At 35.1% G+C, this 27,452-nt stretch overlaps 2 protein-coding genes across 5 annotated transcripts; both read left to right on the top strand.

Annotated features, from left to right (window-relative positions):
• Positions 1 to 2,721: 2,721 nt before the first annotated feature.
• LOC114297164 (DNA polymerase eta) lies at positions 2,722 to 13,138 on the top strand. Of its 2 annotated transcripts, XM_082866900.1 has the most exons (10): positions 2,722 to 2,853; positions 3,996 to 4,116; positions 4,205 to 4,316; positions 4,412 to 4,571; positions 4,706 to 4,882; positions 6,084 to 6,417; positions 7,733 to 7,841; positions 12,001 to 12,131; positions 12,301 to 12,409; positions 12,498 to 13,138. In XM_082866900.1, exons 1-5 carry the CDS (start codon positions 2,778 to 2,780, stop codon positions 4,711 to 4,713), a joined length of 477 nt encoding a protein of 158 aa, XP_082723026.1. In that variant the 5' UTR covers positions 2,722 to 2,777; the 3' UTR covers positions 4,714 to 4,882; positions 6,084 to 6,417; positions 7,733 to 7,841; positions 12,001 to 12,131; positions 12,301 to 12,409; positions 12,498 to 13,138. The 2 variants fall into 2 exon arrangements, with proteins under 2 accessions (XP_082723026.1, XP_082723025.1); XM_082866899.1 differs by lacking the exon at positions 4,706 to 4,882.
• A 1,195-nt stretch (positions 13,139 to 14,333) lies between these two features.
• LOC114297162 (proteasome subunit alpha type-4) lies at positions 14,334 to 26,655 on the top strand. 3 transcript variants are annotated; one of them, XM_082866871.1, is made up of 4 exons: positions 14,360 to 14,618; positions 19,989 to 20,150; positions 20,245 to 20,291; positions 25,721 to 26,655. In XM_082866871.1, exon 4 carries the CDS (start codon positions 25,721 to 25,723, stop codon positions 26,468 to 26,470), a length of 750 nt encoding a protein of 249 aa, XP_082722997.1. In that variant the 5' UTR covers positions 14,360 to 14,618; positions 19,989 to 20,150; positions 20,245 to 20,291; the 3' UTR covers positions 26,471 to 26,655. The 3 variants fall into 3 exon arrangements, with proteins under 3 accessions (XP_082722995.1, XP_082722996.1, XP_082722997.1); XM_082866870.1 differs by lacking the exon at positions 19,989 to 20,150 and having other exon boundaries at positions 14,337 to 14,618; XM_082866869.1 differs by lacking the exons at positions 19,989 to 20,150; positions 20,245 to 20,291 and having other exon boundaries at positions 14,334 to 14,618.
• The last annotated feature ends 797 nt before the right edge of the window (positions 26,656 to 27,452 follow it).

The following is a 27,452-nucleotide window of genomic DNA, read 5'->3' as shown; positions in this document are numbered from 1 at the left end:
CTATAATATGATGTTAAAACATAAAAGAACTTACCGTTCAACAATTGAAAAAATAGCTCAAGCAGTAAATCTAAATTTTAGAAATTTCTCGAGAGTATCATTATTATTAAGGTTTTTCCTCCTCTGAATTGTGATTATATAAAATAATATATAGGAAATGAAGTATAATTTCATATATAGAATCACTATAAAATTTAAACAACAAATTCATAATATAGAATACTATAGAATTAGTATTGGGTATAGAATAATGTATGGAAAAATAAGAAGAAGAAAAAAGGGAAGTAATTTAGCATTAAAAAAAAATCCTAACACCTTTGAAAGAATTAAGAAGAAAAACGTGAAACGCAAAATTGGTATTGGGTTTGTGAATTATCTCAATTTGCCATGAAAAATATATGGAAAAAAAATATTTGTCAAATAGAGTCCATATAAAATAGGTAAAGTTAGTATAATTTAAATTATGTTTGACTTTGTGTAAAACTCTATATGTAATTAAGAAAATACATGTTGAGATGACTCTATTAAAATGAATTTTATTGTGTTATTAAAATGAATTTTGTTTCAAAATTTTTAACTTCTATTATTGCCCCTCCCCTCTTGTAAATATCCTTCACTATATATGGTGATATCCTTTAGAAGTAATGCACTTTTGCCTATGTGGCCCCCTTGAGACTAGCTAATCAAAGTAAATCCAAACATATCATATCAATTTTTAACTATTTCAAATAAATTATGGAAAAGGGATTTGAATTATGTTTGATAAAACTAAAATATAAAATGTGAAAAATTGAGTATTGAAAATTGAATAATTAAAATTTAAAATTTAAAAATCTATTTATTGAAATTTAATCAAGTTATTTGATTAAGAAAACAAAATTTTCAAATTTATCAACTTTTTAGTTTTTTTCTTATGTTTTTATATATGTAAAGATGGTCTGACGGGCACATTGTGATGGTGGTGATGTGGTGGAGTGGGGGTGATGATAGTGACGATAATGGTTGTGTAGTGAGAAGATAGCGTGGTGTTACTTATGTGAGGTAGGATAGATTTGGTGAAGGCAGAGGTAATGGACTAATGGCGGCGGTTTTTGATGGTCATTTTCCCGTACCCTGCTCTGTACTACATCCTTTGTCCTGCTCCGCACCTACATCCCTTGCCTCATCCCGCACGAATTTTTCCTGCCGTGATTAAGAAGTGGGGCAGGACGAGTTTTGCTTCCCCCGCCCTGTTCCACCCAAACTCTACCCTGATTATATTTATTAAATATATTTATATGTATATAATATATATTAGTTATTTATTTTTCATTATAATAAAGTTAAAAATTAAATTATATTTAATATTAATTTTTATTCATTTATTTTCTATTTTATATAATACAATTCTTATTAAAGTATTATTATTTGTAATATACTAATGTTTTTATTTTTCAATTTACAAAATTAACTTGCTTCCCTTCTAGCGTCCACCCCTTCCGTCACTTCCCGATTTGCCCCGCTCTCGATATGATACGGGGCGGGCACGGATTTCTATAAAACCATTCAAAATCTGACCTGTGACCATCTCTATTAGTGGTGATGATTGTGTAGTGGTGGTAAGGGCGGTAATGACACTAAAATTAACATAATAAGCAGCACTAAAATTAATAAATGAGTAACTAGAAAGTTAAGAAAATTAACATAATTTTTTTATATTATGAATTTATAATTTACACTAAAATTTGAAAATTTTCAAAAAAAAGAAAAAGAAAAAGCCCTTAGGTTCAAGCCTAAAGCCCAATCTCAGGCCCTTGGTCCTTGAATATTTGGGCCTAGGGGAAGGGCTTAGGAATTTGGAAATGGGTAGGCCAAGCTGGCCCAATTTTTGAAGGAGCCCAATTAGAAATCAAGAATTTTATTACTATCATTTTATCCTCACATATAATTATCATTCATTTTGTTGTAAATGATAATTTTAAAGGTAAAAAATCATAATATATCTATATATATATATATATATGTATATATTTGTTTTTAAAATGGTAAGTGTACTCATAAGAGAAAAAATGTGTGTGCAAGTAGTAAAAAAGGGAGCATTTTTTACTTTTAAATCTATATATATTATCTTCTCTTCTTTTTCTTCTTCTTCTTTTTTTTTGTAAGGATATATTACAAATACATCCCTTGAGATTTGTTTAAAATAAGAATTACCCTATGTGATTTAGAAAATTATAAATACCTCACTGTCAGAATTTTTTATTCAACAGAATTAATTAAAAAAGTAAAATTTCTAACTATTAATCTATACAATAATAAAATTATTTAAATTATTAATTGAAATAAAATTTTAATATTATTAAAAATTGTTAATTAACTTGATAAATTATTAATAAAAGTACTTATTTGTTATGAAATTAGAAACCTTAGGAGACATAATGTAATTTTCAAAATCACAGAAATAATTTGTAATTTCAGTAAACCTTATGGAGTGTGTTTGTAATTTGTAATTTTTTTTTCTACGATTGCTAGTACTAATTTTAAGAACTTATTTTTTTTATATCTAAAAAAAAAATCTGAAAATCATATTTTAAATATTTTAAAAATCATTCTTTATTAAAAAAAATTATATAAAAATAATGAGTATTTATTTATTTTTACCAATTTAAATTTAAAAAATCAAAATAAATTTTGAAAATTCAAAAAAAAAAAGACAGAGAAAATGTCATGCCTTTTCTTCTTGTCTCACATTGATTGTATCACCTGAAATTGGAGGGAGGGAGAGAGAGAGAGAGAAGATGCCAGTGGCACGACCCGAATCATCTGGTGCAAGGGTCATCGCTCACCTCGACATGGACTGTTTCTACGTTCAAGGTTTCCTCTCTCTCTCTCTCTCTCTCTCTCTCTCTCTCTATCTATCTATCTATTTTAATTAATTGTCGGGGTTTTTAGGGCACTTAGAATGAAGTGTTCTGTTTCAACGAATTCAATAGCGAAACCCAACATTTTCCCTTTGATTTTCTACATTTATTGGGTTACAAACATACTGCTTCAATTTTGTTTTCTGCTTATTTATTGAAATTATTAAGTACCTGATCACTGTTATTCATAATCAAACTATTTTTCATATTATAACCCAATTAAGCAATTTTACACGCATGTAACATGCAAAACCATAAGAACCCAATTCTGCAATTTTATAAAGATGTTATACATGACCATTGTCTTTAATTCTTGACACTATTATGCTCTATTGGTTCACTGGAAAGTGAGATGGAAATTGGAATATAATAGAATGATCATTCCGTTACATTAGTAAATGATGATTCTATTTGTAGTTTAATTTTTAAATTTTTTTTTTGGTCAACCAAACATGCATGGAAATGGATATTTTGATGGAATGATCATTCCATTCTAGTGAACCGAACATTACCTTGGAGTCTTGTGGAACTAAAACATGTATGCTTCGGAGCAGGCTGTGCAGTCCATGATGCTATTTTTGTTCATTTCTTCAAATTATTATTTAACTGATTGTTGTTATTCATTATCAAACTCTTGCATTATAATCCAATTAAGCAATTTCACAAGCATGTAACATTTGAAACCATAAAACCCAATTTTGCATCATGATTTTAATTGTAAATAATTCATGTGGGTTAAAAATGCATATCAAACAGAAATTGACTTCGGTTTCGTTACATCATATATGGAATATAGTTTAGTTTAGATGAAGAGACAATCTTTTTATCATTAACTGAAATCAAATATGATTTTGCAAACCCTTGCCAATTATCATATGTTTTCCCTATTTTTGTTTGCATGTCACACTGCAGTTGAGTGCAAGAACACCATTATGGCAGAGCTCCGATTTCATTGTTTTCAGTTTTCTTTAAATAATGATGGCCAAAGGCTCAACAAAAGAGAGAATAACGTAATTTTCGTTGTGGACTTTCTTATGTTGTGATATGGGATCCTTGATTTGGTCAGGCTAATTGGTGTTTGTTTTGCCTATGTAGTGGAGCAACGTAAACAGCCCCATTTAAGGGGTAAGCCCACTGCTGTGGTACAGTACAACTCCTGGAAAGGTGGGGGTTTGATTGCTGTCAGCTATGAGGCCTATAAATATGGGGTGAAGCGGTAAGTATTCGTTACTTATATTTTCTAAGTACTTCATGTATGACTGGATCTTCTTGGACTGGTGAAATCTACTATGTGGGTTTTTAAGTTCAATGCGAGGTGATGAAGCGAAGCAAGTTTGCCCACAAATCCAACTTGTCCAAGTCCCAGTTGCTCGTGGTAAAGCTGACTTGAGCATATACCGAAATGTGGGTTCAGAGGTTTAAAGAATTCATAGGCGATCAGTTCTAAGATTGTTATATGTAGAAATTCACTTTGAAAAGGAACTCATGGTTGAGTAAGCTTAAACTTGCAGGTGGTTTCTATTCTTGCAAGGAAGGGTAGATGTGAGCGTGCTTCGATTGATGAATTGTATCTTGATCTCACTGATGCTGCTGAAGCAATGTTAGCAGAAACTCCTCCAGAGAGCTTGGAAGGTAGCACATACACTCACTTTGCATGCCAGAGCTTTCAAGGTAGTTACTTTTTCTTCTGATTCTCTCTTTCACATCTTAGATAAGCTTTTTGTCTCTGGGCAATCCAAATGTTTGCAAATATTTTGCATACCTCGACTCCAACACCTAGTTCTGTTGATTATGTCATCCTGCAGTCCAGTGACTAAGTCGCAGAAAAATTTTCTTTCCAAGTCATGTCCATTGAGGTATGGCTCTGCCAAGATCAAAGAAGATGCCCTGAACTTATTTCAAGCGGGGTTACGTGAATACCTTGGCTCACACAGAATCAAGGCTCAGGGAAGTCACTACAATGGATAATTGCTATTTCATCTGTAAGTTCAAATTTTTTTGTTGTCTCATATTTTATTATCTTGCAATGTCCATTTTTGAACAACATATTTATACTTGTTTGGATATGTAATTTTTAGTAGTAGGAGTTTGCCTTGCCATTAACATGTTATGATGTTATTAAGACCAAACCTAACAACTCTGCAAGGATCATACTATTTAACCTGGGTTAAAGAAGCTTCAAAGACCTTATTTATCAACAAAAAAAAAAAGAAAAGAAGAAGCTTCAGAGACCTTGATAAAACTATTAACACCTTCTTACTGTTGCATCACATTTGCTCTGTACTTTTGTGGATGTCCAATGAGCATTGCTTAAGTGAGCTTTTACTGACAGGAATTGAAGTTGGGTTGGTGACAAGTGGAGCTAAGTTTGGTATGACATAGGCTATGCAACTTTGAACAGTTTTAACTTAAGAATTGGACCAAGCAGACTTAAATTGGTTAGTTTGGTTTCATTCCGTATGGGACTTAGATCAGTCGGCTCAATAATTTAAAAATTGGGGATGATCAGTTTGGTTTTGATTGATGGATGGGGTAACTATTTTGTCCTTATATACTAATGCTTTCTCACCTTTTAGATTTCACCATTTAGTTCTTGGGTTTTTAATATCTTTCCTGGTTTGATATTGCCCTTTATTGTATATTTCTAATAATGATAGCCTATGTTGAGGCATTAAACTCTCTGAAATAACCTTGCAATCTTTACATATTAAGCAACACACTCTTCTTACAAGAAAATCATCTATTTGACTCTTATTTGACCTACTTTTAAAGGTTATTTAGTGTTCTTCTCCAGCCTCATTTCGGTGTCCAAAAACTATATCCACCATGTATTCTCTGATACCCTTAGTTATCTTTTTCTACATTACCGTTGAACTCTCCAACTATAATTATCTTCTCTCCAACAGATATTTCTTGCATTAGTTCATCCAATTGATTCCAAAATTGCCCTTTAATATATTCCTCCAATCATATTTGGTCGATACTCTCAAAACCGTTGTGCTAGCTGATACTGATACTGCGATCTAAGACCATTCTTCTAACGAAAACTTTCATGAGATGAGCATATTGCAATTCATGTAGTGCCTTCAAATTATCTTGTTTCCCACTCATTTAAATATTGAAACATAATTTCCTCTTCTTTTATTATTATATTCAATACTGGCTCTTGAATACTTTTGACAGGGGACATGTTCAATCATGAAATACTTTCATGGGCAAGATCAGTCCAACTGTTCGTCCACGCAAGTGAATGACAGATTTGTCGCAGAGGCTGCACCATTATCACCCTCCGGGACTGTTCTCATACTATATGCTGCTTTTTGTTTCTTTTTACTTTAGTTTTACCATTAGTTTTGCAATTTTGGTAAAGTATGACATTCTTTCAAGAACTGAAAGATATCCAGAGTTGCATACAACTGAACTGCCCATAGAATTCCGTGAGGAAGAAACAAGGATTAGGTATGCCATGCCAAGTCTGGATCAACAGGAAAACAAGGGAGAAGTATCTACGAGAGAGGTTTGCATTTATGTTGGCTTAAATTTAGTTTATTGATTAATTGTTTTAATGGGTACGAATCTATATCTATACTATATATTAAGCAAAAGGGGTTTTTAACTCCAAGCCTTGTGGGAGCTCCAATCTCCCAATCTAAATTTCTTGATTTTTTGATTTTTAAAAAAAAAAACCATAGCATTTATTAACTTCTCCCAACCCCCAAGTCTTACCCTCATAATAACACTTTAATGCATTAAGTACAAGCATAAAAAAAAAAAAAAATCTTTAAAATCCAACACATTCATTCCTTGAAAAGTCCCAACACATATGATTATTATCCCTCATAATAACACTTTAATGCATTAAGAACAAGCATAAAAAAATTTCTTGAAAAGTCCAACGCATATGATTATTATCAAAATATTAAACTTTAATATAATATAATAAAAAAAAAAGACATTTAATTCCTTGAAAAGTCTAACACGTATGATTATTATCAAAATATTAAAGTTTAATATAATATAAAAAAGGAAAAAAATAAGGCATTTAAAAAAAAAGAAAAAAAGAAGACATTTAAAAATCACAATTCACATATATAGATAATTGTAAGCACAATCCGTGCATAGCACGAGTGATATGTTAGTCTATACTATATATAAAGCAAAAGGAGGTTTTTAACCCCAAGGCCTGTGGGAGCTTCAATATCCCAATCTGAATTTTCTAAATTTTTTATTAAAAAAAAAAACTCAGCATTTATTGATTTGGTCAATATCCCCTGTTCAGCATTTGTTAACTTTTTTCACTCTACATATCTTTCCACATGCTTGCATTTATTGATTTGGTCAAAATTTCCTAATCAACATTTAAAATACCCTCATACAAATAATTATAGATACAATCCGTGTATAGTTACTGCAGTACTCTTTTCAACTTCTCCCATACACTATAGTTAGTGATAAGATTGTTAAATTATTTTTATAAAAAATCTTAAAAAACATAATTTATATATTAAAAAAATCTAAAACAAATATAAATATATATAATTATCCCGTGAATAGCACGGGTGATAGGCTAGTATATTGTTATAAGAAAGCTAAGGCAGTTACGATGCTTTTACATCTGTCAGTCTAAGGTTTTAACAACCAACTGCTCTAGAAGCTTAACCTGTTAGAAAGCAGTGTAACTTGTTATTTATATCATCATACCCCTTCAGTAAGCTGTGGAAGTAATAATTGGTTTCACTTGATCACATGACATTATAGCTGCATGACCTTCAACAGTAGCTCTGATGCATCATATCTGATTGTATTATTTGCAAATGGTTTTGTCTTTGTAGGATACATGTGAAACCATGCAATCCACTGATGACCAAGTGATATCTTGTTCTTTGTCCAAGCAGGCACATGATGCTTTCATCCAAGAAACTTCAGCATTGTCATCCTCAGGTAGTGATCTTGCTCCTTGGCTTTGATCCGGTCATTCTTTTCTTTCTACCTTCTTTGTTATTAATTTCTTTTGTTTTCGTTTTATCTTCCTTTTGCATTATTAGCTCATGGATTTGCATTAGCATATCATATGGTCAGTGTTAAAATTGATGTATTATTGATTGTTAAAATTGATGTATTATTGATTGATTTATATTGATCTATTACGATGATTCATGATTCCTATATATAGAAGAGGGTGAGTGTGTAGTAGGTAAGGAGTAGGTGAAGTGGAGGTGGTAGTGGTGTAGTGGGTTAGGTTTAGTGGAGTAGGTGAGGTGGTAGTGGTGTAGTGGGTTAGGTTTAGTGGAGTAGGTTTAAGTGGGTGAAGTAGGTGGAGAGTAGGTGGATTTTAACAGCCCCCGCAAACTCAAGGGGGATAGGAACTAACCAACTTGAGTTTGGAGAGAGTAACAAAACAAGAAAATACATAAAAATAAAAGAGGATAGGAAACACTGTATGGTCGTGTCAGACCGATGGTAAAGACACTGTATGGTGGTGTCATAACGTTGTAGAGGACACTGTATGGGGGTGTCATAACGTTGTAGAGGACACTGTATGGTGGTGTCATAACGGTGTAGAAGACAGTTTATGGGGTCATGTCGGACCGTTGTAGCAGACAATGTTGTGACAGTTTACAGAGTCTTGCTGGACCCTTGTAGAAACTAACCGGAATTAATGTCGGGACAGTTTACAGAGTCTTGTCGGACCCATAAAGGAGCTAACCGGAATCAATGTCGGGACAGTTTACAGAGTCTTGTCGGACCCATGAAGGAGCTAACCGGAATCAATGTCGGGACAGTTTACAGAGTCTTGTCGGACCCTTAAAAAGTCGCACCCTCAAAAGGTGTGCCTAATCTTTCAAAAGGCGTGCCATCAAAAGGCGTGCCCAATCCATAAAAAGGCGTGCCATCAAAAGGCGTGTCCAATCCATAAAAAGACGTGCCATCAAAAGGCGCGCCAGACACGCGGCGATGCACGTGATCGATAGTGCGCGTGTCGGCCTCTTCGTCATGTGCTATATAAATGAAGGCGGAGGCTGAGAGAACATGTGGAAATCAAACCAGTCTGAAACCTCTGAAAAACTCTTCGTGGGCTGAGAGAGATACACTGGTAACACTCTGTAAACACTCTGTAACCAACCCATCTCTGAAACACTCAGCAACCATAACATGGCCTCTTCTTCCCGTCCAGCTACCCAGAACATGGCCTCCTCTTCCCGTAGTCTGCTTACGCTCTTTCCAGAACTGAACGAGTCCACAAGAGAAATAACTGGTGCGGGGGCCAGTGAACCCCAACCAAACACTTCTGGGTTTGCTCCTTTGAACTTTCCGATGCAGTCGGTGGAGCAAAAAATGGCGGTGCAAACTGATATTGAGGCCAATCAGTATACTCTGAAGTCATGTGTGGAAACCATGACGGCGGTCACAAACTTGTCGCACCGGCTGCAGAGCAGGACAAATGAAGTGCAACAGTTAAACTCCCAGCTGGCTCTGCTCCAACGCATGTATAAGGATGCGCGAGCAGAGATAAGTGTGCTAAAGGCAGAAAACAAGGAGCTGAAGCGGAAGGCCACCGTGATGTTCCGATTTGGAGGTCCGCCATATGCTGCAGTGGAGGAGTATGGGGGAGTGAACGCGCTCGGTGGACAAGGAAACACGGAGGCAACACCGGCAAGGACCGTCCAGGACGGAGGCAAGAAGAAAAGACCGGCTGAATAGGCGAAGAGAAGAAAAATCCCGCCTGTGGATGTGGTTGTTTGCAGAAAAGAAAACAAAGCCGTTGTTTTTTTTTTTTTTTTTTTTTGTAGTGTAAAATGGTGATCGGGGTGAGCCCCGACATGAATAAAATGAGTTTGTGGAATGATGAATGTTTTTTTTTTTTTTTTTTTGAAAAAGTAAGGGAATCGAATAATAAAAAAATATGGAGATAGTGATGAAATGATAAGTATGGTGATGATGAATATATAATAAGGAATAAAAATAGACCACCAATTAAGTTTTATAATAAAAAAATAAAATTTGGGCGGTGGAAAATGTGATAATGATTTTGGGTGGAGAATATTTTAGAATGAAAAAATGTATATATAATAATAAGAAAAGTGAATTGGGTGGCCCGAGGAAACAAAAAAAAAGGAAAGTGCACATGGGTTGGTAAAGTAAGGGGAAACGTGGTGTTGTGTTGTGTTGGTTTAATAATAAGAATAAGAATAAAAAAAGATAAAGAAAAGAGAGAATAAAAAAACATCTTTACTTAACACCAAGAGAATCACTTTGTCGGCCATTGATGATGTCTCACAAATCAGAGAAGATCAAAGATTGAAGAACAGAGAATGAAGATGCCTAGAGCATTATGTTTCGGGTGTTTGTTTGTGTACCAAAGAGAGGAGGCTGGAGAGGTCTACCTCAAGGGAGGCAAGGGCAAGAACATCTTTACTTGCAGACATGCTCAAAACAAACTTGAGTACCAGGAGACGGATCAAGGAAGCATACACAAACCTGCCACCAGTCAAGACGAAGTATGCGAATGCACGCTTGCTTGGGTCGCCAGGAGGATAACGCTCAGGATTGTGCTCATCATACAAAATTTTGGAGCTGGGATTCTTTGACAGCTGCCACAGGAGCTGGAAGGTCTGAGAGTATGCCCATGTCATGTGTGGGAGCCAGCGAATCAGAAGTAAATCCTCTGATTTGATCCAGGAGCACGGAGGAAGAGGAGGAGATTTGGACAATGATGGAAAGGTATGTGTAGAAAATACTAGCGGACTAGGTTGAGGTCCGGCGGGCAGCTAAGATGAGGTTGCCGCCCGCCGGGAAGCGAAAATAGTAGGTTCTAAACCTGCTCTGATACCATGTTAAAATTGATGTATTATTGATTGATTTATATTGATCTATTACAATGATTCATGATTCCTATATATAGAAGAGGGTGAGTGTGTAGTAGGTAAGGAGTAGGTGAAGTGGAGGTGGTAGTGGTGTAGTGGTGTAGTGGGTTAGGTTTAGTGGAGTAGGTGAGGTGGTAGTGGTGTAGTGGGTTAGGTTTAGTGGAGTAGGTTTAAGTGGGTGAAGTAGGTGGAGAGTAGGTGGATTTTAACAGTCAGTTTTATCTGCGTTAGTCTTTTGGGTCTGTTTCTTATTGAGATTATGATCATAGTTAGTTTAGTTTTGGACTATTGGCTAGATTAGTTATTTGGTTTGACTTTTAAAATCCATAGACTTATTGGACTTGTGCTTCTGGATAGTCATGTTATGTGCACATCACAGCAGAGCTTTGTGCATTTCAACATAAAGGTCTTCTGTGCGAACGAGAATGAGTTGATGCTATGTAACTGGATACTAAAGTGATCACTGTTCGAATACAAGGTGGTTCATTTAAAGGCAGTGCCTTTTGTTCGGACATATATGCCACTTGTATGGCAATATTGTATGCGTTTCCTTCCATATGCGGAACGGAGTTTTGGTAACTTCTAAGTACTTGTTCTCTTAGTTTTTCATTTTTTTTTTTCTTTCTATATATACATGCCTTCACTTATTTGTTAGGGTAACAAAGAGTTGAGTATTCATTGATCATTGGGAGAACTTGAGAGAGCTTTTCATATAGTCCATATTCTTTCTTCAAGTTTTTTAGTGATTTTTGAGTGTGCAAAGGTCTTGGAGATCTTTGTGTTGAATCTAAAACTTGTGAGTGCGTGTTGGAATTGGTTCCTTGGGTAGCTCTGCATTTATATGGATTTAGGGCGCGTACATTGATCGACGTATGTAGCTGATTGCCTTCGTTTAAATTGACGTGACTAGTGGAGACTTGAAGGTACAAGTGAAATTGGACATACGTGGAAGCAAATTGGACTATGAAACTACCCTTGGTGTTTAGTAAGTAGGATCTATGTGTCTGATTTTGGTGAAACTCGTACTCGATATTGATTACTAGCAGTTGTTTGCGTCTGTGGTTTTTTTCCTGGGTTTGGGTTTCCTTGTAAATCCTATCTCTTCAAATTGTTTAAATAACTTAGACTGATTTGAATTAAATATGTTGGATTAAAAGATTCCTGTCAGTTCTGTTTAAACTGAAAACATAAATGCAGCTGTTTGGCATGTTCATTTTTTAAAACCCACCTCACAGGGACTGAAAGTTCTTTGGCACTGAATCCAGTTGAGCCACACAGAGAATTCCGTGAGGAGGAAATTCGGATCAAGAATTTAACGCATGGTATGAGACCACATGATCACAAAAGAAAGATGGTGAAAGACAAGGTTTGAATAAAATCTTCCCTTTTTGTTTCACACTTTTATTTGTTTTCTTCTATTAAGATCTGTATTTATCTGTTCACAAATGAAAAAAAAAAAGAAAAAAGCCTCAGCGACAATTTGTGACTTATCCTTGTTACCTATGATTCATTTTCTAAACTGCCCCTTGTGGCAGGGATCATCTACAATCTTGAGATTTTTTCAGAGTTGCAACAACTCTTTCTGTTCCCCCAAGCAAGAGCATGTTAGAACTATTGATGAAACTAAAGCATCTTCATCCTCAAGTAATTCTTAGATCTACCTTTAAATCCAAATTCATGCCAAGTCTCTCTCTCTCTCTCTCTCTCTCTCTCATGTTTGATTTTGGTGCAGGCTTTCAAGCAGTTCTGAACTGATTGAAGCTGAGTTACACAAAAAGAACCTGCTTACATAGATGGGAACACATAGTGGCATGTCAATTTTAGATCGAGATGATAGGAGAAGGGATGCGTGGGATTACAAGATTGATGAGATTGACCCTACTATGGTTAATGAGTTACCACCTGAAATCCAGGAAGAGTTGCAAGTGTGGCTCCGACCTCAGAAGCGGGTAGCTAATATTGGCAAACGTGGGTCTAGTATTGCTCATTATTTCTTGCCCACGAAAAATACATAAGCAAGTCAAAAGTAATCAGAACCATCATTTTCTCTGTTTTATGTATTTATTTTTTTATGAGCCGCTTCCTTGTAATTCCCATGAAAATGGAGTCTCGAAAACCCAAGATCCTTTCGATCCATCAAGATTTACATCTTGGGTCTTGGTGTTTGCACGTTAAGTGTTTTTAGTTGGTAAATCCTTTCTTGTATGTAATCTTTATACCTATGTGTAAATCCCCTCTTTTTTCTTTCCCTTGTGCAATGCATTTCAATGCCTGTAAACATTTTCAGATCTCTCTCTCTCTCAAATGTTTGTTAGAACTTGCAGTTTAGGATGTAATCTTTTTTATTTTTTTTATATATATTTCTATTTTTCATTTTCGTTCTCTCTCTACTCAATTGGGCTACATATAAAACCAAATTATTGGAATTTAATGCTAAAAATGTCAACTTGTAAAGCTAAATAGACCCGGGGGGGGGGGGGGTGAGGTGGGAGTGGAGTAGGGTCCTTGACCCATACTATTACTCACATATTGTCATTGCTACTGATATAAATGTAAAATGAAAAAATCATGCAATGTTATCACTATAACAATAATGGGAGCACTTGAATTTAATAGAAGAAATAATGATTAAATAGGTGTAGAATTATGATAATTTAATAATAAAAAATAATGTGTAAATGACATGTTTTTTTTATTTTAGTTTTTGTAATTTCAATTTGAACAATTTTAATTTACACTTTCATTTTTGTTGTAATGTAACCATGACAAACAGTTTAGAGCCATCTTATATGTATTGCAAGAATACTTATGCAGTATAGGAGTTATTAATAGAGAAATTTTTAAAAATTTAAGAAGTCATTCTATGTGTAATATAAAATAATTAATAAATGCAGGATTAATTAACTAATTTTAAGAAGTTTAGAGGGCCTGCCATCCCACAACTCTAGCAATCTTGATTTGAAGTTATGTGGTGTTACTATTACATTGGAGGTGTTTGGGAATTGATTTTCTAGTAATGTTTTTGTAATTTTTAAGAAAAATGTGCATAAAAGTAAAAAAAAAAAATTATTTGATAACTTGTAATTACTTTTTAATTAAAATCTAAGATTTCAAAAAAGTTATAATATATATATTTTTCCCATAAATTTTAGCTTTAATAAAAATTAGATTGCAGGCCCTAACCAAATTGGTAGGTATACCATCCACATAATTACTTGGAATTTAACTCTTAGGACCAAACTATGTGAAAATAATTTTTTATGAATTTTTTAATCCCAACATGAATTCAGAAAAAGAATTAATTGAAATGGATGTAAGTTGGATCGGATCTCTTACCATGTAACCCAAGAAAAAAAACATATTAGACCGGATTGAACCGCTCCTAGCGAATAAACATACATAGTAGGGTTGTGCAGCGGATCCACCGACCCGTCCCGTCCCCGACCCGACTCCTAATGGATGTATGCAGCGGACGGGTTCTTGATTTTTCGGGCTCGGGTCGGGTAGCGAGTAGTTCACCAGGATACCCCTCCCCCAAGAAAACCCGACCCGATCATGACCCCCCTTTTTTGTGCGTGTTTTTTTCGCCTCAGCCAGCCCTTTTCTTTAGTTTACCCTAAACCTAGTTCCTCATTTCAGACAGAGACACACACACCCTTTCTCTCGTCTCTCTCTTCGCTCTCTCTCTCTCTCTCTCTACCCCGAAAACCCTACCCATCGTCGTCCTCGTCCAGCGGTCTACACTAAACGGTCGACCGACGATCTACTACACTGAACGGCGATTGGCTATCGATCTACACCGAACGATATTCTCCTACGATCTGCTCGTCTCTGCTCCTGTTCTACCCTGACGGTATGCTCTGCTTTTCTTCTTTCCTCTTCTTCTCTTCTCTTCTTCTGTTTTTCTCTTCTTCTTTCCTCTTATTGTCTTCTCCTGTTCTCTGTTATGTCACACTCTCTGTATGTGTTGTTTTCTACCTCTTATTCAACATTTCCGCCTCTTGAATTTTGGGTTCAATTTCGTTTGTTGTATGTGTTGTGTTCATTTTTAGTTTTATTGAGAAACTACTTCGGAACTGATTAGGAAGTTGTGTTTATAAGTTGATTGATTTAGAAACTGATTTAGTTTTATAAATTGATTGATTTCGGAACTGATTTAGTTTTAAAAATGGATTGATTTAGTTTTACAGTGCTTCCATACAAAATTTGTGTTTATAAACTGATTTAGGAACTGAAAATAAATTGATTGATTTAGGAACTGATTTAGTTTTATAAATTGATTGATTTAGTTTTACAGTGCTTCCATAAAAAATTTGTGTTTATAAATTGATTTAGGAACCGATTTAGTTTTATAAATTGATTGATTTCGGAACTGATTTAGTTTTATAAACTGATTGGTTTAGTTTTACAGTGCTTCCATAAAAAATTTGTGTTTATAAATTGATTTAGGAACTTAAAATAAATTGATTGATTTAGGAACTAATTTAATTTTATAGATTGATTGATTTCGGAACTGCTTCGGAAATGATTTAGTTTTATAAATTGAATTATTTGTTTTTGAATTGAATGTGAATTAAAAATATATGAATTAAAAACCAATGTGAATTGAATTATTTGTTTTTGGTCTGGCAGATTGGCAGTATATCAAATATATGAATTGTGCACTTGCACTATCTTTTGCTTACCTATGTTTTGGCAGTATTTTAGAAAGTGAAATGCACAATTGAATTATGTTCAGGTTGTGTTTTTGAGAAGTGTACAATTTTATGTTGAAAATTTGTAAATTTTTAAACTGCCAAACCGATTCGTATCCATCCGCCAATCCGTCAATCCGCATCCGCCGGATTGGTGGACGGATGCGGATTGATTTTCTTTAATCCGCCAATTTGGCGGACGGATGGCGGATTGGAGATTTCGTGGCCGCAACCGATCTGCGCCCACCCCTAATACATAGATAGGGATGGCAATCTGAACCCAGCCCGACGGGGACCCGACTCCCTGACCCTGAATTCAGTGGTTATTCACCGAAAAATATCCCCAACGGGCCGAGGATGGTATTTAAAAGTTCATCCTCAATGATAGCCGAGTTGGGGACGGGGACAGATGTTTAAGCTCTGGCCCCGCCCCGTTTAGTCCCCATGGTAAAATTACCGTTTTGCCCCTGGGTATATATATGCTTGTGTTTGTTTAGGGTTTGACACACACACTCAGCCTCTCACACTCCCTCACGCACGGCGCTGCTCTGCTCTGCTCCGCTCCTCTCTTCTCTCTCTTTCGCTTGCCACTAGTTTGGTCTGCCCCCCTCTCTCACTGCCGCGCCTCTCTCACCGGCAATCCTCCATCACCACCGATCCTCCCTTACCGCCCCTGCCGTTTACCGTTTCGCTTCCCCTCCTCTCTCTCTCTCTCTCTCTCTCTCTCTCACACACACACACGACGGAGCTGCTGCTCTCTCTCCCTCACCGCCGCTCCTCCCTCACCTCCGCTCCTTCGTCGCTGCTCTCTGTTTAGGTATCTCTCTCTCTCTAGGGATCTGGATCTAGGGTTTACATATATGTATATGTATATATATATCTGAGTGTATATATATTTTCTTCAACCTCTGTTTTTGTTTTTTGTCTAAATTTATTTATTATATATATATATATATATATATAAAATATATCTGTTTATGTATTTATTTATTACGAATTTGAAGGATTATTTTTATAAACAGAAATGAAGCAGATCATTAATATAAACAGATCATTATTATTTTTTATATATAATATATTTATTTATTATGAATTTGAAACAGATCATTATTTATATATAATATAAACAGATCATTAATATAAACAGATCTATTATTTTATTTTATAGATCGTTAATATTCATAAACAGATCGTTAATATTCATTTTATAGATCTGTTTATTTTATATATTATTCAAGCAAATCATTAATATATCTGTTGATCTATTGATAAATAATAGATCTATTACTTATCATGAAGCAAAATGTCACTCTGATTGGGAATGTGTATCTGTTTATTTATTTATTTATTTATCTGTAATGGCAGTTTTATTATTGATCTGTTATTTTTGTGTTTATCTGTTTACAAAACAGATCATTAATGTATATCTGTTTATTGTTGATCTGTATATCTGATTGGGAATGTCACTTTGTATATCTGTTAAGAAAAAGAATGTCACTCTGATTGGGAATGTCACTTTGTATATCTGTTTATAATGATTAAACTCATAAAGCAAACTTTTAGACCTCAATTGAAGCTTATGGCTAATAAAACTTAATATCATTAGCCAATTTAGGACTGTTCGACAGGACAACTGAATACCATAAGATTTGTTCCGACAGGAATGAAAATCCTGATCTAGTATTTGAAAGTTTGGTTCTTTTAAGTACATTTCTCTATCTATTTATTTATTTTGTGGACACAAACAAAAACTAGTGACAATTTTTTTAGAAATAATAATTTTGTATCATGTAATCTTAACAAATTTATTTATTTATTATAAAAAGAAGAAAATTACAACACTATCCTCTAGCAATGATCTTTACCCAACACTACCCAAAAAAAAAAACTCTTTGATTATGGGGTTGTGCCAATCATAGTCAATTTTTAACAAATTTAAGAGCTCTCAAAAGGGTTTTAAAAAAAAAAAAAAAAAAACTATAGGGCAAATTTCACTTTAGTTACTCCCTTGTGGTTTGGCCCATGTGCACATAATTGTTGGCATTTGAAAATAAGCACATAATCCTATGTAATTTGTAAACTAAGGTCCATTGTTAAGTCCGTTAATGGTTTAAGCAAAATAACTAAAATATCCTTGTGGATAAGTAGCTTCATTATATAAACCAGAGACATTTTTGTTATTTTTTAAGGGGCAAAATTCACTTTACTTCATGTGTGGGGTTTATCCAGACATTTGGAAATGAACACATAATTCCTTTTAAGTCCTGGCATTTACACTGCGTTAACTGAGACGAAATGCCTATTGGTGTGCTCTTTAGTGCATAAACTCCAAAGTGTTATCTGCTTATGGAGTAAACTGCACAGGGAGTAAAGCACAATGGATAAAGAAATTTGCCCAAAACTATATTATAGTTTGTGTTTATGGGAAATCAACAAAATGGGGGGAAATCAACAAAATTCCCATAAAAGAATTAGGCTTTTTGTTTCATTTTTTTCGAGAACAATAAAAAATAAAAAATAAAAATCCCTAGTTTCCATAATCATGCGGATTCCAGTTAACAAACATTGAAAAGAAACAATCACATCACACACACACACACATATATATATATATCTAATTTCTCATCGATCTGAAGACATTATCGAAAATCATAAATGAATTTCCTGTTGGATTGAAGCGAAAGAGAGATTTGGAAATAGAAACAGCGAATCTGAGAAAACAACAAGTAGAAAATCACAAGACGTTGGATACAAAATTGAAGATACAATTGCATATTAGAGAGAGAGAGAGAAGGATATACATACTTGGGGGAGATATGGAGAATTATCGCTAAGCTAAGTGAATAGAAGTAGTAACGATGGAGGAAGTGTGGTTTTAGAGAAGGGTACCTGTTGGTGGAGTGTTTCTTGTGTAGGGGAAAGTTACGGATTAGGATCCTCTCCAGCCATCCTTGGTCCAGCACTGTCCTGCAGTTTGAATAGGATGAGGACACGTTGGGTAGACCAGATCCAGCGATGTAGAAGAGTCCACGTCGGTGAAGGAGGCAAGGAATGTGTAGAGAGTGATGTCGTTTTGACCAATCTAAAAACTAAATGATGCAACGTCCTTTTTGGGGTAATGGAGGCCACAATTGTCAAACGACTGTTCACTCCAAGCCCTAGATCCCCAAATTTCCAATCCTCCCTACCGTCTGAAGGGGCAAAATAGAGCTGTTGCGGTAGAGAGACCCTGCGCTAGCCCAACTTACCCCGAATAGCATATTCATGAGGAAAATCGAAGGTGAACTTTGTAGGTAAGAGCTCCATCGAAAATGTTCTTCTACTTAATCGAACCGAACCGAACCTAGCAGTGGAGAATACCTCGGCATAGAAGAGGTTGCTTCAAATCTCTCTATTTATAAATATAAAGAGCAGCTCCAACTGGTATTTTTTGATATTTATAAGTAGAGAGATTTGAAGCAAGTTCTTCTATACCGAGGTCTTCTCCACTGCTAGGTTCGGTTCGGTTAAGTAGAAGAACCTATGTAGCACGGACACGGACACGGGACACGGGACACGACACGGACACGCGAAAAATGCAATTTTTCAAAAAATAGGGGACACGGCACGCTGAGAACATGTTTAATATATATAATTTTATTTATTTATTTTGTGTCTAAAATAAAAATAAAATCATTAATTCTTATACAATCAAAATAATAATAAAATTAATAAATATATTTTTTTAAAAAATTAATAAAAAATGAGTTTTTTTTAAATAAAAACAATTTATTTTATGAATTTTAAGTTTAACATAAAAATAAGAATAAGAAAAAAGAAAAGAAAAAAAAGAGGGGAAGAGAGAAACGTTGAATCAAAAGAGAAGAAAAAACCATATAAGAGAAAAGATGGAGGAGAGAGAAAGTGAAGTCAGAAAGGCAGAGGGAAAGAGAGTCAGAAAAGGGAGAGACGAAAGGGAGGAGGAAAGGAAGAAAATGAAGAGGAGAAGAAGAACAAAGATGATGGAGACAGAGAAGACGAAGAGAAGGAGAAAAAGAAGAAAACCTCAGCTTAGCTTCTCCTCTCCCTCGATCACTCTCTCTCTTTCTTTGTCTTCTCTCCTTCCTTGATCTCTCTCTCTGTCTCCCTCGATCTCTCTCTCTCTCTGTCTTTCTCGATCCCTTTCTCTCTTTCTTTGTCGATCAAGGAAAACAGTTAGGGCTTCTTCGATCCACCTCACGAGTGTCCGAAAAGTGTCCCGCCGTGTTCATGGCGTGTCCGATTGGAAGATTTCAAAAAAATAAAAGGAGACACGTTAGAGAGTGTTAGAGAAGTGATGTGACTTAAATAAGATGATGTGACTTAAATAGGATAGTGACTTTTTGACTTTTTGTCTTTTTTCAATCATGCCAAACTTGGCCTTAGTTTTTAGATTATTGGTCAAAACGACGTCACTCTCTACACATTCCTTGCCTTCTCCACCGACGTGAACTCTTCTACATCGCTGGATCTGGTCTACCCAACGTGTCCTCATCCTATTCAAATTGCAGGACAGTGCTGGACCAAGGATGGCTGGAGAGGATCCTAATCCGTAACTTTCCCCTACACAAGAAACACTCCACCAGCAGGAATCCTTCTCTAAAACCACACTTCCTCCATCGTTACTACTTCTATTCGCTTTGCTTGGCGATAAATCTCCATATCTCCCCCAAGTATGTATATCCTTATCTCTCTCTCTCTAATATGCGATTGTATCTTCAATTTTGTATCCAACGTCTCGTGATTTTTTACTTGTTGTTTTCTCAGATTCTCTGTTTCTATTTCCAGATCTCTCTTTCGCTTCAATCCAAAAGGTAATTCATTTATGATTTTCGATACTGTCTCCAGATCGATGAGAAATTAGATATATATATATATGTGTGATGTGATTGTTTCTTTTCAATGTTTGTTAACTGGAATCCGCATGATTATGGAAATTAGGGGTTTTTATTTTTTATTGTTCCGCGAAAAAAATGAAACAAAAAGCCTAATTTTTTTATGGGAATTTTGTTGATTTCCCACAAACACGAACTATAATATAGTTTTGGGCAAATTTCTTTACCCATTGTACTTTACTCCCTGTGCAGTTTACTCCATAAGCAGATTTATGCACTAAAGAGCACACCAATAGGTATTTCGTCCTAGTTAACGCACGTGTAAATGCCAGGACTTAAAAGGAATTGTGTTCATTTCCAAATGTCTGGATAAACCCCACACATGAAGTAAAGTGAATTTTGCCTCTTAAAAAATAACAAAAACGTCTCTGGTTTATATAATGAAGGTACTTATCTACAAGGGTATTTTAGTTATTTTGCTTAAGCCCTTAACGGACTTAACAATAGACCTTAGTTTACAAATCAGTGTTGTCAAAGTCGCGCCTAGGCGCACGCCTAGGCGCAAGGCGAGTCGAGGCGCACCATCTGCGCCTGTACAGGTTCCAGGCGAGGCAGCTTGAGCCAGGCGAGCGCCTTAGCCGCGCCTTGAGCCAGGCGAGAGAGGCGCAAGGCCCTCGCCTAGGCGCGACTGAGAGTTTAATCTGTAGATCAGATCGAACGACTCAGATTCGACTCAGATTAAGGTTTCGAATGGCATAAAATCACAGAGGATCAGAACTCATGTACCATATCAGCCGAATACGACTCAGATTAACCCTAATCGAAGTCGTCTCTCTCCCTCTTTCGAGCTGCTGGAGCTACGACTGCGACACGAGCTGGACTTCGACTGCGACACTGATCGACTTCGGCTGAGCAGGTTCGACTCCTTCTTCTTCGTCTTCGACAGGTCTTCGACTTCGACATTCATATTTTTTTTTTTTTTTTCCCTTTTCTTCTTTCTCCTTCGGCTTCTCCTTCTTCTTCGTCTTCGACAGGTTCAGTCCTTCGTCTTCGACACTGATCCCTTTTTTATTTTTTTTCCTTTTCTTTTTTTTTTCAATTATTTGAGTTATATTAAATAAATAAATAAATAAATAAATTATGATTATTACATAAATAAATAAATTAATTCATACATACATAAATAAAAAAATAGATACATTACATTACATTCATTATGATTATATTAAAATTGATTCATCATTATACTGAAATTAATTAATTGATCATTAATTAAAAAAAAAAAGAAAATTGATTCATGAGTTAATTAATTCATACATTCATTACAGTACATACATTGAATCATAACATTAATTAATTCATAAATTGATTCATAAGTTAATTAAAAAAATAAAAAATTGTCTTACTACTATGAATGATTAGTCTATATTAATTTTTCTATTTTTTACGAATACTGTGCGCCTTACTTCAATAAAGCCCGCGCCTCGCCTTGCGCCTTGCGCCTAGGCTCCAAGAGACCTTCGGCGCCTTAGTGCGCCTTGAGCCTTTAAAAACACTGTTACAAATTACACAGGATGATGTGCTTATTTTCAAATGACAACAGTTATGTGCACATGGGCCAAACCACAAGGGAGTAACTAAAGTGAAATTTGCCCTTTAGATTTTTTTTTTTTTGTTTTGGTTTAAAACCCTTTTGAGATCTCTTAAATTTGTTGAAAATTGACTATGATTGGCACGACCACGTAGTCAAGAGTTTTTTTTTTTTGGGTAGTGTTGGGTAAAGATCATTGCTAGAGGATAGTGTTGTAATTTTCTTCTTTTTATAATAAATAAATAAATTTGTTAAGATTACATGATACAAAATTATTATTTCTAAAAAAATTGTCACTAGTTTCTGTTTGTGTCCACAAAATAGATAAAGAAATGTGCTTAAAAGAACCAAACTTTCAAATACTAGATCAGGATTTTCATTCATATTGGAACACATCTTATGGTATTCAGTTGTCCTGTCGAACGGTCCTAAATTGGCTAATGATATTAAGTTTTATTAGCCATTAGCTTCAACTAAGGTCTAAAACTTTGCTTTATGAGTTTAATCATTATAATTTTGTCGGATTTTTCATTTTTTTTTCTCCTGTTGTTTTCAATCAGTATAGAAGCTGCTTAACCCCTTTGTTTCGTTCTTTCTTCTTCCTCTTTTTCATCTTGCTAAGGTCATTTTTTTCCCTTAGTAAAATCATTCATATCATGCCACTTTAAGGAATAACTAGAAATCTGGTTTTTGTATTTTCAATTGGATTCTTTGTATATGATCTCAAAATGGAGATGATAAAGAATGGAACAAAATTGTGTTTTCCAGTTCTATATTTATCCTTCAATGGTCGCTTTTATTTCCTTTAATTTTCCATCTGTTAAAACATATGCCCTTGTCAACTAACTTTTTTCAACTTTCATCCTCCCCAGCCTAAGCTTTGCAACAAATCAAATATGATGTTAGGATTAAATCTTCTCTGCTTCATGGAGTCTAAGCCTTCTGCTTCTAATATTTCGATTTGTAGAATTTGGACAATCCCCTAGTATGTTTTTGAGTATTAACTCTTAGATTTAATGATTGTAGGGTTTTTCATTCTCTTGTAATGGAAGGTACGCCTTTCTTGTTTGTGTACTTCTCTGTTTTTGGTTATAAACTCACTTTCCAACTTTCATCCTCCCCTACTGTTGGTAGACTTAAAAAGATAGACTCTGCAGAGAGCAGGATGACATAAAAAGATGTCCACAGTGGCAGCTTGAGTATCCTTTTTGATGAGATGACAAGTGGGAATCATGGATTGTAATGATAAGCTAAAGATTTGTGTTTTTTTCCTTTGATCAGTAGGGTAAGACTGGTTGGTTTGAGAAAATGGATTATGCCCTTTTATGTGAGAAACTTGTTGGCCTCAAAATGAAATAGTAGGCTAGTTACAAAAGATTTTATATATTTGGAGGAATTTCATGTACTTTGGAGAAATGAATTCTGGTGAGAATGTTTCTACTCATTGAGTGGCTTTTTTTTTTTTTTTTGGGATAAATAAAGGTGATATGTATAGGACAAAAGGAATGTAAATTGTTTACAAAATAAAATATATCACAAGCTATACATCAAAAACCTATTCAAAAGCCTCTACAATCCAAAATTTGGTCTAAGGATGGAGAAACCAACTCTTACAACCAACTATACAAAAGAGGCAAAAATATGTTTTAGTTTAGAAGTTCGGTCTTCTCTACCTTCAAAAGTTGTTTTCTTTCTCCACAAAAAACCATAACTCTAATTATTGAGTGGCTAATTCACTAGAATTCGGTCACTCAAATAAAGTAAATATGAGACAGGACTTTCTCTCTTGGGGACAGATTCCATGGCATTTGTGATACAACAAACAACAGTATTTTTGCTAAATTCTTTTTTATTTTTTGAAATATGTTGTGGACCATGTCTATATAATCTTTAGCTTGGCAAGGACAAAAGGAAAACTGATGATATTCATGTAGAATTTTTATGCTAAATAAAATCTGACGACTTTTTTTTCAATATTGCATAACATGCTGGATGCTGGTTGCCTGTCACATCTTAGGTTGGTTTCTGTGCAGAACCTAGTTTTTGTTTGCCTATATTCTTGTAGTTGATGAAAATACGAGTGCATCATTTCATAGATGTTCATTTTTTCCCCTTAAGTTTGTGAGTGGATACTTTCTTATTATTTTTGAAAATTTGCCTTAATTTTAGTTCCAAGATTATGAAGCTTGTTAGCTATTAAGCACGGACACCTCCTCGAGGCCTGCATACAAGTGTTGGACACGGACACGCTATGGACACGTGTCTGACACTCTCCTTACGTGTCCCCTTGTTTTTTTTTTGGAATTTTCCAGTCGGACACGCGGTGGACACGTTACAGACACGCGAGGTGGATCGAAGAAGCAAACCTGTTGGAGAGGAGAGAGACAGAAAGAGAGACAAATTGAGGGAAGAGAGAGAGAGATCAAGAGAAGAGATTGAGAGAGAAAGAGAGACAGATAGAGGGAAAAAGAGACGGATTGAGGGAAGAGATCGAGTGAAAGAGACAGATAGATCAAGGGAAAGAGATAGACAGAAACCCTAACCTGTTTTGCACTTGGTCTTCTCTGTTCTTCTTCTCTTCGTCTTCTGTCTTCTTCTTCTCTTTGTTTTCTCCTCCTCCTCCTCCCTCTTCTGATTCCGTCTCTCTCCTCTCTTTCGGTTTTTTTTTTTTTTGACTGATGTCTCTTTCCCTCCCTTTATTTTCTTTTATTATTTTCTTTTATTTTTTTTATATCCATGTTTTTGTTGAACCTAAAATTTATAAAACAAATTATTTTTATTTAAAAAAAATCAATTTTATTAAAAAATTTAGGTAATGTTTTTATTAATTTTATTATTATTGTAATTTTATAGGAACCAATGTTTTTTTTTTTTAATTTTAGATATATAATAAATAAATAAAATTATATATATTAAATGTCTCCATGCGTGTCGTATCCTCCATTTTTTGAAAATTTCTATGTCCGTGTTGTGTCTGTGTCTATGTCGTGTCTTGTGTCCGTGCATCATAGTTTGTTGGGAAAAGGTGATATAGGGTTTTGATCCCCCATAGTGGAATGCCTAGTAAATTGTTTTGCACCCAAAGGAAACAATAAAACATTGTCTAATTGTTTATCATAATTTTGATGACGGGGTGATTCTGGTGACTAAAGTTACAGAGTTTGGGAGTTAGCTCTCATATTCGTTAGAACTTCCAGTTGAACTTCTATGTCATTCTGTAGGTTTATACATATTGTGTCTGAGTATTAAAATATGATAGTGGTTTTTCTCTCAGTTCCTGATATGTCACTTCATATAAGGCTGTGAGCGATATTGGTCTCTGGAAGATATAGTCGCATAACTTCCACGAATTCTGATAAGTATAATGTTTTGCAAAATTTTGCAACTTCCGAACTGACATTTATCTTAAAATTTTCAAATCAAAAAATTCATTACTTCAGTATTTCAGAACTAGAAATTCAATGCTAAAAAATTTCAGCTTGATCAAACAAGCCCTCCTTTAATTTAAACTTTGTTACTTTCAATGGTCAATACAATAGTCTTATTAAGCATTTTAATTTTCCATTGAAAGAGGATAATCTAATATTTTCTCTAGACAAGGGCACTCTCATCATAAAGAAAAGAATATATTAGATACACTCTCAAAACATTTTAAATGACAGTTCTTCTCATCGTTCATTTCTGCTTGGTTGCTATGGAATTCAGTACATGGAATCCATATTATCCTGCATCTATAAAATAAATCTTTAATGACACCATTTTTTTTTTTTCCTGTCTGACTAATCTATTGAGATTCCACTCTTGTATTATATGTTAGATGTCTCGAAGGTATGACAGCCGTACAACAATCTTCTCTCCAGAAGGTCGTTTGTACCAGGTTGAATATGCAATGGAAGCAATTGGAAATGCTGGGACTGCCATAGGGATACTATCAAAAGATGGGGTCGTACTGGTTGGAGAAAAGAAAGTCACTTCCAAACTCCTACAGACCTCAACATCCACCGAGAAAATGTACAAGATTGATGACCATGTTGCATGTGCCGTGGCTGGAATCATGTCCGATGCCAACATCCTCATCAACACAGCCCGGGTCCAAGCTCAGCGCTACACGTATGCTTATCAAGAACCAATGCCAGTTGAACAGCTGGTTCAATCTCTATGTGACACCAAACAAGGATACACACAATTCGGTGGGCTTCGACCATTTGGTGTATCGTTTTTGTTTGCGGGATGGGATAAGAACTACGGGTTTCAGCTTTACATGAGCGACCCGAGTGGAAACTATGGTGGTTGGAAGGCTGCGGCTATCGGTGCTAACAGCCAGGCTGCGCAGTCGATGCTTAAGCAGGATTACAAGGATGATATCACAAGAGAAGAGGCAGTACAGCTTGTGCTGAAGGTGCTCAGTAAGACTATGGACAGCACCAGTCTTACTTCAGATAAGCTTGAACTGGCTGAGGTTTTCCTCTCTTCGGGGAAAGTGAAGTACCAGGTTAGCTCTCCCGAATCTCTTAGTAAGTTGTTGGTGAGCTTTGGGTTGACCCAACCCACCGCGGAGGCGTCATGAATTACTGTTATCTTGATTCAGACCTATGTTTCTGGACTAGTTTGAGATCTTACAAAGACATGATATGTTGTGTTGATCTGATACAATTGTTATTTTTATGTTAGAAGCAGTGAACTTTGCTTATTCATGTATTGAAACCCTTTATGGTTTATTTGCAGCTTTCTTGGATTATCTGTTTGGGCCAATTCTTCTGTTGACATGCTCTGTCTTTCAATGATTTTGAGAATTTTTGCTTAAAAATCAAGTTATGCTTCTTTTTCCCAGACATTATGCGAGTCAATTTTTTAACTTGTACTGAATTTTTAATGTGCTAAAAAGCAAACAATATTTTACATATTCTTTAGCCTAAGTTTTCAATCTAGATTAAATTGGACAAATCAATAGCTTAAAAAATGTCTACTACCAGATACATAACCCAATTACTTTTTCATCGGGACAAGTTTTCTTTTAAAACATATCTTACCAAAATAAGATTTCAAATTGATATCTTGATACACCAATTTACCATAATAATAAATAGAGTCAATGGTGACTTTGTCATGAGAAGAGTCTTCAGTTCAATCGTCCCTCTCATCAAGGGTTTATGCACTCCACGACTTTTCCAAGCCCGGTGAAGAAATTAAAAAAATAGGAAGTTCTTTGGGTTTCCTTCTTCTCATCTGGGAGTTGGACTAAAACAATTCATACCACAAGGGGTATACCAGGGAAAGGAAAGAAGATTCTTAAAAAAGAAAGTTCCGTACTCGGTTGACAGATTCTCATGCTCAATCACAGGAATATTTTACCAAAAAAATATATACAAGATTTTACAAAAATCTTGACAATACACTTTTCTTTTACTTTACTTTGCTTTAGTACCTTTTTCTTTTGAACAAAATTTTCACACAAAATTCTTCATAATTGGGACGTGGCCCAACTCTAAATACCAATAGTGACTCTACATATCAGAACTTAAAGGAGCCTAAGACCTCATTTAAGAATT

This window comes from Camellia sinensis, chromosome 4, assembly GCF_055761805.1.
Source record: "Camellia sinensis isolate YWXY chromosome 4, ASM5576180v1, whole genome shotgun sequence".
Classification (NCBI taxonomy): Eukaryota; Viridiplantae; Streptophyta; class Magnoliopsida; order Ericales; family Theaceae; genus Camellia; species Camellia sinensis.
This window is presented reverse-complemented; position numbering and strand designations above follow the sequence as displayed.

What these genes read in the sequence shown, in the direction of transcription:
- LOC114297164 (XM_082866899.1), top strand. Translation starts at nt 2,778, where the DNA reads ATGCCAGTGGCACGACCCGAATCATCTGGTGCAAGGGTCATCGCTCAC. An exon ending in GGACTGTTTCTACGTTCAAG is followed by an intron (nt 2,854 to 3,995) that starts GTTTCCTCTCTC and finishes TTGCCTATGTAG; the next exon opens with TGGAGCAACGTAAACAGCCC. An exon ending in ACCGAAATGTGGGTTCAGAG is followed by an intron (nt 4,317 to 4,411) that starts GTTTAAAGAATT and finishes TTAAACTTGCAG; the next exon opens with GTGGTTTCTATTCTTGCAAG.
- LOC114297162 (XM_082866869.1), top strand. Translation starts at nt 25,721, where the DNA reads ATGTCTCGAAGGTATGACAGCCGTACAACAATCTTCTCTCCAGAAGGT.